The sequence below is a fragment of the Sturnus vulgaris genome, chromosome 5 (genome assembly GCF_052056855.1).
Source record: "Sturnus vulgaris isolate bStuVul1 chromosome 5, bStuVul1.hap1, whole genome shotgun sequence".
NCBI classification, from domain to species: domain Eukaryota; kingdom Metazoa; phylum Chordata; class Aves; order Passeriformes; family Sturnidae; genus Sturnus; species Sturnus vulgaris.
Window position 1 is genome coordinate 12,412,005 of NC_142247.1, and position 14,254 is coordinate 12,426,258.

A 14,254-nucleotide genomic window follows, 5' to 3' on the forward strand; every position below is an offset into this window, starting at 1 on the left:
AATGAACATTTTTCCATTATAGCAGTAGCCATTTCCCATCAATTCAGCACACATTTACTCAAACACTTGAAGCTTCAAAGGTGAAGGTCTGTTGAAGCTTTTCAACAGTGGAAATATTAAATATTACTTAATCACAGGCATCTGCTCATCGATGTTTTGTAGGTTTTGCTAACCAGTATGAGATGCACTTCCATCTTTCTTAAAGGCTTCCTCTTAATTTCTTGACATAACATCAGAAGTATGAAGAGCTGAGGACATTTCTAATCGAGCTGTAAAACTCTGCAGGGTGTGGTGCTCTTATGAAATCAAGAGCCAGGCATGAAATCTTGTCCTTTTTTGTGTGTGAAGTATTTCTTTACCAAGTAATGGCGCCAACCTGGATTCTGCAACCCTACATAAATCACTGCCAGTTGTGGCTAAGCTGTAATGTTAACCAACCAATTTAAAACCATTACTGACATAGAAACATGTATTTAGAGATTTTGTGCCAACTATGAAACCACACAGTTTTTCAATCATGTGAACAGGATACTCTATATGGAATGCTAAATACTATAAGCCACATTGGTTTTGGGGTTACCTTTCTTGATTGCTCAGTTTGGCATAGAGGGCTTTTACCAGCTCTGGACATTTCAGCAAATGTTCTGTAACAATCAGGAACCTAAAGGAAAAGAAAAAGAAAGTCTTACTGATGCTGTAAAAGCAGTACCCATATTTATTCCAAATGCTGCTGGCAAGTTTTACTTGTAGATGAATGTGTGTTGTGCTTTTGGTCCTATTTGCCAATAGATACAAATTGGCACAAAATAATTCCATGTTTTCCAGTAGTTTTTTTCCCTAACATGGTGATGACCATTTCTCATCAGTTCAGCACACTTTTACTCACATGTTTGAAGGAAAACTGGCTGGAGTCTTAAGCCAGTTACACCACAATTCAAACAATGAAGCACTTATCCAATGATTGATGCATCCAAACAAAAAGCCGAAGTTCAATATTACTGAAAATTATTATTCTATTCATCACAACACTGTCTGTAAGCCCAAACAGTCAAAACAGTGCCCAAATAATATATGGATTTTTCTTTAAAAAATGTGATTTGACAAAGCATCAAAGCAAATGGGAACTTCTTTGTCAGATGCAAGACAGCAAAGTACATTTCTTAACTTCACAAACATACCCTCCTTGTGTAGTAGAAACCTAAGCTGAGAACCAATCCTAAGTCTTTGCTTTACAAGGTAGGTAAATATAGAATCGCAGAGCCTCACATTCTGAAAGGGACTCACAAAGATCATCGAGTTCCTGGCTCTGCACAAGACATCCCCAACTTTAACACAAGGATCTTTTCAGTCAAAATACAGTGAAGCATATTCTGTAATAAATGTTCAAGCTTTATTCTTCCTTTCCTTTTTGCCTTCCCTTTCTCACACCATATTTGAGGTTTCTGTCTGGAATACAAAAAGAACAACAAATGACCAAAAGTTGACAAACTGGCCACTGGTTCCCTCTTTCTCTTCACCAAAATGTTGCAAGGGATCTATGATACCAACCTGCCTCAAAAAAGAGTCTCTTTTAAAAATAATCTATCCAAAACTGGCAAATGGCTCATTCGTTCTTCTTAATACTGTCTCTGGAAAATATGTTCAGCCTTGGCCTTGTGTTAATTAATGCCAGTATTTACACTGTTTGCTTTCCCAATCACTATCCACAGCAGTCCATAGCAGGTGACAGTCATTTAATTTCAACCCAGACTCATACTACTAGCATTATGGGAAAAGAAACAAAGGAAGTAAAAGTACTTAGCTCTTCAAATCACATCCCCAGGAGCACTAGCAGTGATATTTATGCTGCATAGGTACACACAAACTAGACGATACATTTTTAAGGAAGCATGTCTAGGCTACAATAATTGCAAGTTAAATCTGAGAGTATCCTCTGAGCTGATGAAGCTACAGAGAAAGAACTGCTAAAATAATATTAAAACCATACTGTCTCCACCTCTTCCTTAGTTTTCCCTCTGCTGACAGCCTTTATTTTGCATAGCCATAACCTATTACACAGCTAATAAGAAGATCACAATGAAGGCTTCCAGCTGCAACAAAGTATTTTTTGGACAAGTACTCAATGCCAGTTGGGCAAATCAGAGAATAAGAGGTCCAAAAGATTAATAGCTATTATATTTCTAATCATAACTCTGGACTTAGCCAGCATCTGGTTCAGTTACTGAAAACTTGACATTTTTAAGAAGGGGGGGTGAAGAACTATTTTCTACTGCACTTCTTTTTACTGATATTTGCACATTCATTCATGAAAAAAAATATGCAGAGGTGTAAGGATTCACCAACTTAAAACTGGCATGCTGAGAAGTGTAGCACTGATCGAAGAGTAATTTCAAAAAACGCAAAGACTCGCCCAAAGTCTGCAGCACAAACGCATCCAACTGAGCAGTGCAGACTCAGCTGTAGCACCCAAGTCAAGGGCAGCTCTTCCACTGTTCCTCAACTAACAACACACAGCCATCCCCAGTTAAACCTTCAGAATCGTCACAACCAGCTTCATTTTCCATGGATTTAAGTAGAACCACAAACTATTGTGTGGAGCTGGAGAAGAAAATAGCACAGATCAGTGCTGTGCAGAACACAAAACTTGGCCTAAGAATGTACAAATTTCAGCTGACAATGCAGTAGAGTAAAAACTACATTTGAAGAGACAGCCTGAAGCCTGGTTTTTCCATTTTGCAATTGGGGTTATTTAATTTAAAGCTTAATTTTCATGTTAAACAGTATGTTAAGGAAATCTTGACGATTTGTCTGGTAATTAAAACACGCTCAATAATTACCACAGAAAAAGATCTGCTGCTACTAGGTTCATATGCCTGATCACTACTGCAAAGTGGAAGGCCATAGTTCAGCTGCTACTTGGATCTGTGCTCCTGTATTTCCTCACACACATTCTGCACATTCTGTGGACTAGACCTCTACTGCTTGAGAAGCTTGGAGTATTTTAGACTAAAATTTCTAATTCTTACCTTCTGGTTTCATGATGTGACACAACACTTCAGAAAACAAAAAGCTGTGGCTGCCCCATCCCTAGAAGTGTCCAAGGCCAGGCTGAACAGGGCTTGGAGCAACCTGGGATATTGGAAGGTGTCCCTTCCAGATGTGGAAGGAGATTGGCTTTAAGGTCCATTCCAACCCAAACTAGTCTGTGATTCTACAAATTATCTGCTTCTGTATTTAAGTGTCCCTTTTACCTTATCTGCTTTCTGCACTACTGTATCATGAAGAACAGAGCACGAGCATCACCGAGAGAAAACAGAAGAATTAAGAGTGGAGTAAAGCACTTCCAACTCCTTCACCATGCCCAGAAATTTTGGAGGTAGCTAAACAAGGATGCAGCAAATTCAATATACTATCTTTAGTCCTCTCAGCTCTCCTGTTTCTCATTTGTGGCACAGGAAAAGAAGAGGAAAAGTAACATCATCCACAATTCTGAAATATAAAAAGATATTCAGTTTTGGGTTACTGACTGAACATGGCATTTCAAAAGGCTTTGGTAGGAGACTTAAACTCTCTTTGGGGGCCAACAGCAGAACCACTGGAATAAACTGAAGACCACTGTAATTTAGTGAAGGAAATGGTGAAAATTAAAGCTTTTATGCAAGCCTAACACAGTAACAAATGAACAGTGTTATATATGCCAACTTTCTCGACCCTTTAAAAACTGTTTGGCTAAAATCCAAAAAAAATCAAGTGCTTCCATAGTAGATAAATACAGGAGGAGATGTTCAAAGACTTTATAACAGCACAAGGGCTGTATTGTACCAAACTGAAGTTCAGAAGCAGCCAAGACAAAGTGCTATGAGCTACTCGTATTTGCACTCAGTATATTTCAGATAGCCACTAAGCTTGCTCCAATTAAGGCTGGGTGTAAGCAATCAACTTTATCATCAAATGTCATGCTCCATATTAAGTTGATTTTATCCCATTAGTAAATTTAGGGAAGAGTTTCCTCAGTCTCAGAAAAAGATGAAGACAATCCCACATATGTTTTCCAAGTACAAAGAACAAGACATGGCAATTCTCTACTTGATCAGCAACCTTCTTTTTCAATCTCAAAACCAAAGGCATTTTTTATCACCCTATAATAATGCCACTCTATCCAAAATATTTAGTAAGAACTAAATAGCTATCTTTTCACTGTAATTTAACAAACAAAAGTAATAAATCATCCACATTTTCAAGAAAAGTAAGAAAGAAAATTCAGCTACTTTCAGCCAACTTTCAAACTCTTATGAACCAGCCTTTTTAGATGCTAAAAAAGCAATATGCCTCCTGAGGAATTATTTGGAATCAGAACATATTTTAGAAGCACAAGTATATTTAATCCTTCCACAAAAATAGAACACCCTACCAAAATTATTTAAATAAACAATTACAAGTATAAAGCTATTTAATAACAAATGGAACATGTGCTGTCATAAAATTAATAGAAACGAGGTCATTTATCCCATTCCCACACCAGCACTTCTCGCTCAGATGGAGAATAAAGAAACACATTCTCATATTTAAGGCTTGGTCCTAGTATCAAACATCACAATACTCCTCTCCTGTGCTGAACCAACACTACAGTGAACATCATTCTATCTTCCAAAGGCATTCCCACAATGAAAGCTTCCTCCCTACTGGCCATGATAGCCCCCACCAAATAAACTCTGAGGTCTAGAAGACTAAATTCAAATTATGTGCAGTACTTCTCTGATTCAGAAGACACTCCCACTCAATTTGACAGCTACATGTGAAAGGCACTAAAGAGAGATTAAATCTAAATTATATGTAAAATTGAAATAATTTTTTTCTGAAGAGCTAGCAAGAAAAAAATGGAAGATGATTAGCAATGGCTAATAGCACTTCCTGCTCCCCCCCTCCACATTATACGAATGAAGAAAGAGGTGACAAGATAATTAAATGTATGAAGCTGAGCTTTGAAAGATTGAGGAAATCTGTGCCAATTCACTGCTACTGCAAATAGAAAGTTAGAAGCTACTCAGATCTCTAAAATTAAGGAAACTTTTCCAAGTGTCAGTACTATTTAAAACCACAGCTGAACTTGGAACCTGCATCATAACTCCAACTTCCCTGGAATTAAAAAAAGAATGACTTTCTGGAGAGCTGAAGAAGGGGGTGGAGGACATCCTAAACTGTGTGACAGAAGAAAGTTGCCAGCCCAATGAAATTTCTTCACCACAAACACACACATGAATTAAGCAAAAGAGCAATACTGAAGAGTTCTATCCTCACCTTTAAATCTGTGCCCATAGGCAAGACTCCTTGCCACAGGAGTACCAGTTTCTGTCCACACATCTTTCCATAAGCCAGGACAAAAACCCCAAAAGCAAAAAACTGGGGAGGGGTAGCCCCACATCCTAATCTTTACAGTAATCATTTAGCTGTGGTTTCAAAAAGAGAGTGGATGTTCAGCAAAACTTATTTCAATGTTAAACAGCTGACCACACTCCTGATATCATTTTTCTGAAAGCCAAAAGACACATTATGTCTCTTATTTTAAAATGGAGCATTTTTATTCTTTGCTCTTTAGGAATCAAAAATACAACCTGTTTTTCCTGTCCATATTAGCTGAACTGCCCCATGCACACACTTGGAAAAACTGATGACACAAGCTATGCTCTCATCTCTAATGGAGCCACCAAGGTATTTCTAAAATAAACAGCTTTTAGAACACACATTGATCTTGGTTAGAATAAATTATAATGTAATTTTTGTACTACTTTTTCCTAATTATTTTAAAAAACATATTTTTCCAGGTTCACATTCTAAAATAGATCTCGTGTGGCATTCTCTGTTGGTTTCTCTTCGGAATACTGTACCTTCTACACTGTATGACATACTTTGCTCCTGATTAACACAAACCCAGAGGGAGCAGATGCAGATGTATGTGGAAACACAGAGAAACAACTTTTGAAAGGCTCCACAATTTTCCAGAGCCAAAGGCTCTCTGCATGTGTTTAGGAAAAGCTATTACTGAAAAAAACAAGATAGAACATTTCTTTGGAATTGCAAGGGAGTTTGTAACAGAGGGCTCTTCAGGCCTTGGTAGTATTCACACAGAATAGAGTAGAAAATACATTTCAGTTATTGAACAGTTATATTCCAGCTTTGTTTCCTAAAGGATGGATATGTCCAATTTCCTGACAGCAGCCTTTGGTAGAAAGACAAGAATCAGCTTATGGAGCAGGTTTGCTTATGTGTTTAAAATACTTATGCATTAACACATTTAAACTGTTGGAGCAAGTCCAGAGGAGGCCATGAAGCTGATAAAGGGACTGAAGCACTTCCTGTATTGAGACAGGATGACAGAGTTGGGGCTGTTCAGCCTGGACAAAAGAAGGTTGTGTGGAGACCTTACAGCACTTTCCAGTATCTGAAAGGGTTACAGGGAAGCTGGAGAGGGACTTTTCAACAGGAACTGTAGTGATATGACAAGAGGGAATGGATATAAACTGACAGAGAGTGGGTTTAGATTAGATATAGGGAAAAAATTCCTCCTATGAGGGTGGTGAGGCCCTGGCACAGGTTGCACAGGGAAGTGACTGCCCCATCCCTGGCAGTGTCCAAGGCCAGGCTGGACAAGCTTGGAGCAACCTGGGATAGTGGAAGGTGTCCCTGCCCATGCCATTGATACTGAAATTAGCCCAACAGAAACTTTCTAACACAGCTGGAGTATTAGAGAGCAGGTATTCTTTATGGCAGCACTCGGCATCAGGTGAACAGAATTTTTTATCACACACTCTGATTACATAATCATGAGCAATTTCCTTGACTTTGTTTGACATAGCTTCACTCCTTATTGGAAGTCCTTATATGGTTCTTTGGGAGTCTCCCTTTCAACATCTAGTGTCCTTTTTATGTGGCTGCTCCTTGACCCCTACTTTTGAATAAGTGCAATACCATTGTTTCGCCTAACTTCCACTTTGTCAGCCTTGCAGAGCAGAGCTGGCATTCTGCTGGCATTTTGCAAGAATTCTGTTCTGTCTGCTTCTCCAAGGCTACATTGTTCCCTTATTTGATTAGAGAAAAATGTTGTTCTGCTCTGCTATCCTTATCAAGTGAGTAAAATGCTGTTCGATTCTACTGTCCTGATCAGCAGGGAGTTGGAACTGGATGAGCTTTAATGCCTCTTCCAACTCAAACTATCCTACAATTCTTTATGTTCAACTCAGTACACCAACAGTTCAGAATTAAATTTGTGTATCATTAGAGATACTTTGGAAAGATGGGAGATACATAGAAAATTAATTACTGTCACATAAGGGCTTGAAAACCATGCTCATCTCTTTGAACAGAAATATAAGATGGAAGAGAGAGGTGGAAGAAGCACATCCTAAAGATGCAGAAAAACAAGTAAGAGTTTAGGAGACAGATCTGCTGATGTTTAGCAACAGATCAAAAAGAAAAAAGTAATACTAAAAGAAATGAGAAATAAAAGATCACAAGAAGGTGGAAACAACTGAACTGAGAGGCTTAAAGAGTTTGTGCAAGGAAGCATTTTAGAGGGAATGTTAATCCACAACCGTGATCTTGAGCAGAGCAAACCTGTCCCTAAAACGGGAAGATCACTGCTCTTGAGAGTCAGACCAGCAGCAGCAACCTCAGATGAGCTCCCAGCATTCAAGATTACAGGACTGCTAGCCTGACACAAGTTCAAGAGCTGTACAGAACAGAATGTAAAAATGCATTTTTTAATATATGTTAGTTAATATTATTTTAATATGCCATTCAGCATCTAACATTAAAAATAGCAAATAGCAACATGTAAATAATCCTGGAGCTGTTGAGAAGATCAAGCTTTTAAAAGAGAAAGAGAAGGATGCATCAGTTCTTTAATCATTAGAATATTTATTAAATGTGTGTATTACATTCTCCAGCTTTACAGATTTCAGAGATAGAAGCATTTCTGAGGCTGACAAGCAACCCACAAGCTTAATGAAATGAGCCTTCAGACCATCTTATCTGGAGGAACATCATCACAGAACTGAACACAAAATTTGACCAGGGCATTCCTTATAAAACTGACTTTCTCCTTTATTAACTATTTCTAAACCTACAGCACACCACAAAAATACTTAACAGAAATGGTATCACTCAAGAAACACACTTAGATGTGCATCACAACACTGTTACCTCTCATTCTTTCACATCCTAAGGCAACTCTTATGCTGTCAATCTACAAACACATTTTAAAATTGCATCAGTGCTTAGTCTAGAAATTCCGCTATGCTGATATGCAAAACAGCTCTTCTCTGTTTCAAAACCTGCTTAGGAAGTGAATGACTTGGCTTTCCATCACTGATTAGAATCAGAAGTTGCTGAACTGAGATCTTATTTCCCATGACTCACCCCTCTCAGGAAGGAGAGCCAACACCTCAGATATTCCCTCTTTCCTGACCCAAAATCTTAGCCTTCTACCAAACGTCTTGTGACTCAAGAAGTAGGCAAAAGTGACAGAAAAATTCCAAAAAGCTACATCCAGCCTTTAAAGACCCTTCCTCTGCTCTCTCTAAGTGGGAGAGGAGTTTATGGCAGATAGAAGAAGAACAGCAAAAGTTCTGCTACCAATTGCTGCCTCTAAAAAAGCTCCGAGGAACTGCTCAGAACAATCTCAGATTTCCTTGGACAGAAGCTGCCTACAAAATTGCTGTGGAAGAGACAAAAGGCATCCCACTTGGAAAGAGGTTCCTCCTGAACTTTTCCTAAGGATTTTTCCAACTTGAAGATGGGAAACTGGATTCTAGACATGAATATAGGATTATTAACAGAGAAAGAACTGTCAGCTCATCCAAATAAAGACCTGAAAGGTGTGCTTGCATTCCTGTGATGGGTAAGGAATAGAGAACCCAATATGTGCTAGCTGAATGGAGTAATGAGGACTCCATGAGAGAGGCTACATTTCAGCCAATGGCCTTAAATCCAAATATTTATCCTGGATATCCGCTCTCTGTCCTAACAATTCATGGCAGCATCTGAAAAAATAATTTGAGCACCACAGCTGTTTACTTGCAGAATGAACTGGATACTGTCTTAGAGGAACATTAATTTCATAAATTTCAGTGCACAATAAAATAATAAACATAAATAAAATAATGAACAGAAGTTCTGCCTATGACCAAAACTTACCTAGTTATTCAAACAAAGAGTTCTATTACCTAAAAGCAGCAATTGCCTACAAGAAAGCCCATTCAAGAGGAAGACTAAACATACACATGGCAGTCACTTCTAATTTGTTGTAACACGAAATCAGATGCTCCAGCTCAGAGACAAGAAGGTAGGCAGGAATTAAGCACTACCTTTAACTTTAGGTAAGAACATCTTAATTTCAGTCACTTGTGAGTAAGCAGTGAGCAAAACCTCCAGGAATAATCTGTATTTCAGTCCAGCCATATAATACCATAAAATGGTTTCTGTACACTTTTGCCAGTTGTGGCACAAGAGACTCAAACCCTTCCAACAGGACATTGGCTCACTGCAAATGCCACAGCCATGTCAATTCCTTTTAGCAATCCTACTGGGATGTAGATGTACTTCAGTGAGAGCCAAATTACAGCTGCAAATTTTCAGTGTTAAGTTTTCCCCTTTTTTCAAGACTACCCGGAAAAGAGACCACTTCCCACCCACAAACATCTACAGTGGAGGTAAGACATTTTCATCATAACATCAACTGAATCTACTTCACACTAGATAGATCAGGGAAATGCATCTCTCAGCATTTATTTTGATGCTGCATTTATTCTGCATTTACCTTCAAAACATACATTTACCACAACGACTTTGGTATATCAGTCAGAACAAATTTCAATGTATCTTCAATACATTAAAAGAAAATAAGGATAATCAGGATAATTATCTGAAAAGCAACAATTTACACGTGTGTTACTGATAGATGACAAAACTAAAGACTCAGTTTGTCATTTTTAAAACAGAAGTCTCATCATCTGACCCTAAACTTACAGTTGGCTTTTTGAAAACTACTTTTGTCCTAAGCAAATTGCCCTTGCCATTAAAAAAAGCCTAGCCACAAACAAATTTCAGGTCATTTTTCTCAGTACAAACTATAAAATGACATTTACTGAAATTTCATTCAATCATCTTAAGTCTGTGTTGAGACTTTCCATATAATTTCTAAAACACCAACAATTCTTCCTCATTAAATTTTGAATTTAAACATGAACTTAGAAAGACTGCTATAAAAACATATAAACAACTTTTTCCCCTTGGAATACACGGTGTAACAATTAGCTGAATGTGCATCCCTGCTATGTATGGCAGCATATTTATCAAAGGCATAACTGACAACAATATTTAGAAGAATGGCCATTAGTAAAAAATACAAAAGTTCAAAGGGATAAAACCACTGATTAGGTGCTCTTAAAGTATGAAAAGAAGATTCACAGAAAAAAGTCTTCCCCGTTCTGGTATAAAAATAACTGCAGGTTGCAGTAGAAAAGGCCTATGTTAAAAAAGGAAATCAGAAAAAACCCCAGGTTTTATGTAGAACTCACAAGAATTAGACATACAAGTCTTCTTAGCATGACCTGTCTGTGAGACTATTCTGTGCTAACTTTAAAAAATTTCCACAAACCAGCACACATAAATTAGTTTGCATTCTAGAACCCCGTTTCATTAAGGAAAGAAAAATAGACCATGATTTGAAAATTCCTATGTCCTCAACAAAAAAAGGAGTCTTATTTTAGCAGAAATCAAAAGAGACATTGAAACGACCATGAAAATTATCTCTATTATAAACTACTGATTTCTTATTAGATCTTCAATTACTACTTTGCAGTGTCACAAGCTCAGACATTTTAATACAGTGATTTACACCATAAAAAAATCACCTAATTAAGAGGTGAGGAAAAAGAAGTAACAATACATACGACCACTCAGAATCCAGCTGCTCTTTGTAGACTCTCAGGACGTGAAGAGCCACAGTCAAGTTCCCCGGATCCAGGAGTTCTCTCACTCGCTCTGAATTCAGGCAGGTGAACAGGACCATGCAGCAATAGGTGACAATTTTCTCATCACTGTATGTCAGGCATGTCCTTCAAAAGAAAATAAGGAGTTAAGGGTGAATTAAAACAGACCCTGGAAAAACAGGCTGGTGGCAACTGAGCTCGCTGAGCTGTCCTTTGCTGTCTTTTAGAGAACCATGAGTTTGTCATTGCCTGAGAAGGATAAAAGTCACCTGCAAGGAAAATATATCCAACTCACAGCTGAAGGTCAAACTTCACAGGAAGTTTACAAAATTAATGCTAAATCGGAACTGCTGTTCTGTAAGGTCTTCCGACACCCACTGCTGACAAGTGGGCTCCAAAAACCCACAGAAAATGATTATCAAATTGAATCAAAGTGCCTTTGTTACCAGCTTACTACAAAAAATCTGGCTGAACACATCAACAGTGTTGTCATGTGTCTGCACAAAAGAGTTTATGTAATATTTCCTTACATGTATGTCATCAAATCCCCAGGAAGATATTCTGGTGAGGTTAGGAGGGGGACGGAAGGATGGAAAGAGATGAAGACTAGGGAACTTTTATAGATTGATCTGATCCACCAATACTGACAGATCTGCACAGCAGCAACATGAGAAAAAAAAAATGCTGTGTTCTTGGAAATTCGTGTAACTACTTGAAAATATGTCTGAAATAAAGCTTATGTTGGAAGCTCGTCATCCAAAATAGTTTTCTTCCAGTTTCTGTTAAATCAAATCAATTTACTGTTAGTTTAGAACAAGCAGGATTGTAAAGGTTCTGACTCCTGTGGCTGACTAACAAAAAACATCTACAGGATATGGTCTCAACCAGCCCATTCTCACCAAAGTTATTTTTCAGTTTCATGGTGCTAGCAAAGGCACAACTATCATGTACAAAAGATTTGAATACAACCACACAAATGACACTAGAAAGAAAACCCGCATCCATGCTTACAAGAAGAGATCTGGAAAAGCACACTTCCAAATGCTATTCTGGGAATCTCCATTTCCTGCTGCAATGTTTCCAAGAAACTGGAGACTACAACGAAGAGCTGAAAAGAAATCCAGAAAATATATTAACAAAAATTCAAAGCAACACTTACAAATTTCACAAAAATTACATACTTCAATATTCCAGATACACAGTGCAGAATCCATCTCCAGGAAGCTTTAGGTGCAGTATTTCACTGCTACTGTACATAAATATTTGCATTTTCTCTTCTAATTGAAATAATTTTATGAAGTACTTCAGAATTACATCCAAAACTTATCTGAGTATTACGTACTAGCTACTAGTGATTACAAGAACTAATTTACAGGTCCTTGCTCCTCACATTATATTTTGGTTAACTGGACAAATCACCATAGACTATTATGATGTGCTCAATACTGTCTGTCCCAGAATTTCTATCCTAGAAAAATGAAAGCCAGCTCTCCAAACAGCTCTGCCTCCATTTTTGACACCAAATTTAATATGGCTCATTTCTGCTCTTACTCCAAAAGATTCATTTTAGCCTCCTCTCAATACAGATTTAAAATACAAGAAGATATTTCAGCACACAAGTTAATACTCTACAGCAGCCACCAAAAGGCGTGAATTCATAAAACACAATAGCATGAACCCATAGACTTCACAAAATTAAAACACTTTTTTTGTGCTTATCAACAGCTCTCAAATTGGCAAAGAAACTTGAAATTAAATGTTCAAATTCAGTTTAACAGATAGTACAAACAACAGTTTAATACATATGGAGGCGGCTAGTATTGCCAGGTTCTGCAAATCTAAAATTAGGTCTCTTGGAAAGGTGCTGTGCTGTTGTGCCAGCTGGCAGCCAGATTTCCTACACAGGTCTGGGCATATGTCCTCTTGAGAACAAGAAAGCAAGTCTAAAAAGAGGCCACTTGGGCTTAGAAAAAAAGTAACTTTTTTTTGCAACATATATATATATGTATGTATGTATGTATTTAAGCCCAAAATACATATGTATTCTCCATAATGCATCTTGAACTATATTCTCCTGTAGCTCTTAAGATCTCTGTTTCCCCCTGCACATCTGCAGTGGTTTATTATTTTCTGCTCATCATTGTGCTTCCGCTTCTCCCACCCATCTGGTTCCCATCGTGCTGACTAAGGAGTTTCTGAAGGACAGCAAGCATGGGCACACCAGCAGACACTTTTTTTATGGAAACACTTCCCTGCTAGAAAAAAAATAACTAGGCAGTAAATCCTATGAACAGGGTATTATTTCCCTTGGTGAATTCCTTACCTATACAGCAATAAGAAAGTTCTCCCAAAGAAACATAAGGTTAGCTGACTATACTGCAGTTTTTCCCTAAAATTTGCTTGACTTTTTTCAGCTATCAATCACACCTTGGTTGTTAGAGATTAGTTTGTCCAGAAAGTTCTACAGACCAAGGAAAGTTCAAGATCTTGTAAAGTTACCATTCTTACTGTAACAAAGAGAAAATGCCATGAACACATTACCAGTACAGTAATAAATAGCAACGAATTCTCCATTAATAATAATTAATAGAAGGAAGATACAGTAAAAGGTGACAATTCTGTGGATGCACCCATGGAAAAAAGCAGTTTCATCACTAAGTGTTTGTTCTTAACCAGTAAGAGTTAAAATTTTTCTTTTAATTAGAGAACACAAAGCAATATATGGCAAGTGGATATTCCATAAGACAAAGCCTATCACACCTATTCACAACTATGCAGAGAAAGAGGATGTCTTGATAATGCAACATTTTGCCATACAATATAATCTCACATGATGACTCTTAGCAATTTGGAAGATGTGATTCTGCAAACAGAAATGAGCACCCAAGGCAGCTGAGCAAAGCTCAGGGTCCAGGTCACACAGCATGTCCATCAGTCACACACAGAGAGGCACAGATGAGGAGGCACAAACAGTGTGAGAAGTCATCACACCACACCTAGAGTAGCTCATCACAGCGTGCTCTCTGAAACACATCACAACAGTATCTGTATGCTTGTGTTTAAAAAACCAAAACATCTCCCCTAGAACTCCACAAGTGGTGGCCTTGGAATATATAAATGTCTCATGCAGTGCTTCTCTTCAAATATAACTCCACATGAAATATACTAGTCTAGCACCAAGCTACCAAGGGACAGTGAATTTTGATAGAAGCATTGCAAATCTATACTATTGTATTTATGCTTTAAAAAAGAAACTCCCCAAAAAT

At 37.8% G+C, this 14,254-nt stretch overlaps 1 protein-coding gene across 2 annotated transcripts in view; it reads right to left on the minus strand.

The window, feature by feature from the left end:
• ATXN10 (ataxin 10) overlaps positions 1-14,254 on the minus strand; it is a 92,308-nt gene that overhangs the window by 52,829 nt on the left and 25,225 nt on the right. For both annotated transcript variants that reach the window (XM_088164860.1, XM_088164859.1), the window contains exons 4-6: positions 12,000-12,096; positions 10,950-11,114; positions 581-661 (exon numbers count right to left, since the gene is read on the minus strand). In XM_088164860.1, the coding sequence (XP_088020986.1) occupies positions 581-661; positions 10,950-11,114; positions 12,000-12,096 (343 nt within the window). The remainder of the gene's footprint in view (positions 1-580; positions 662-10,949; positions 11,115-11,999; positions 12,097-14,254) is intronic.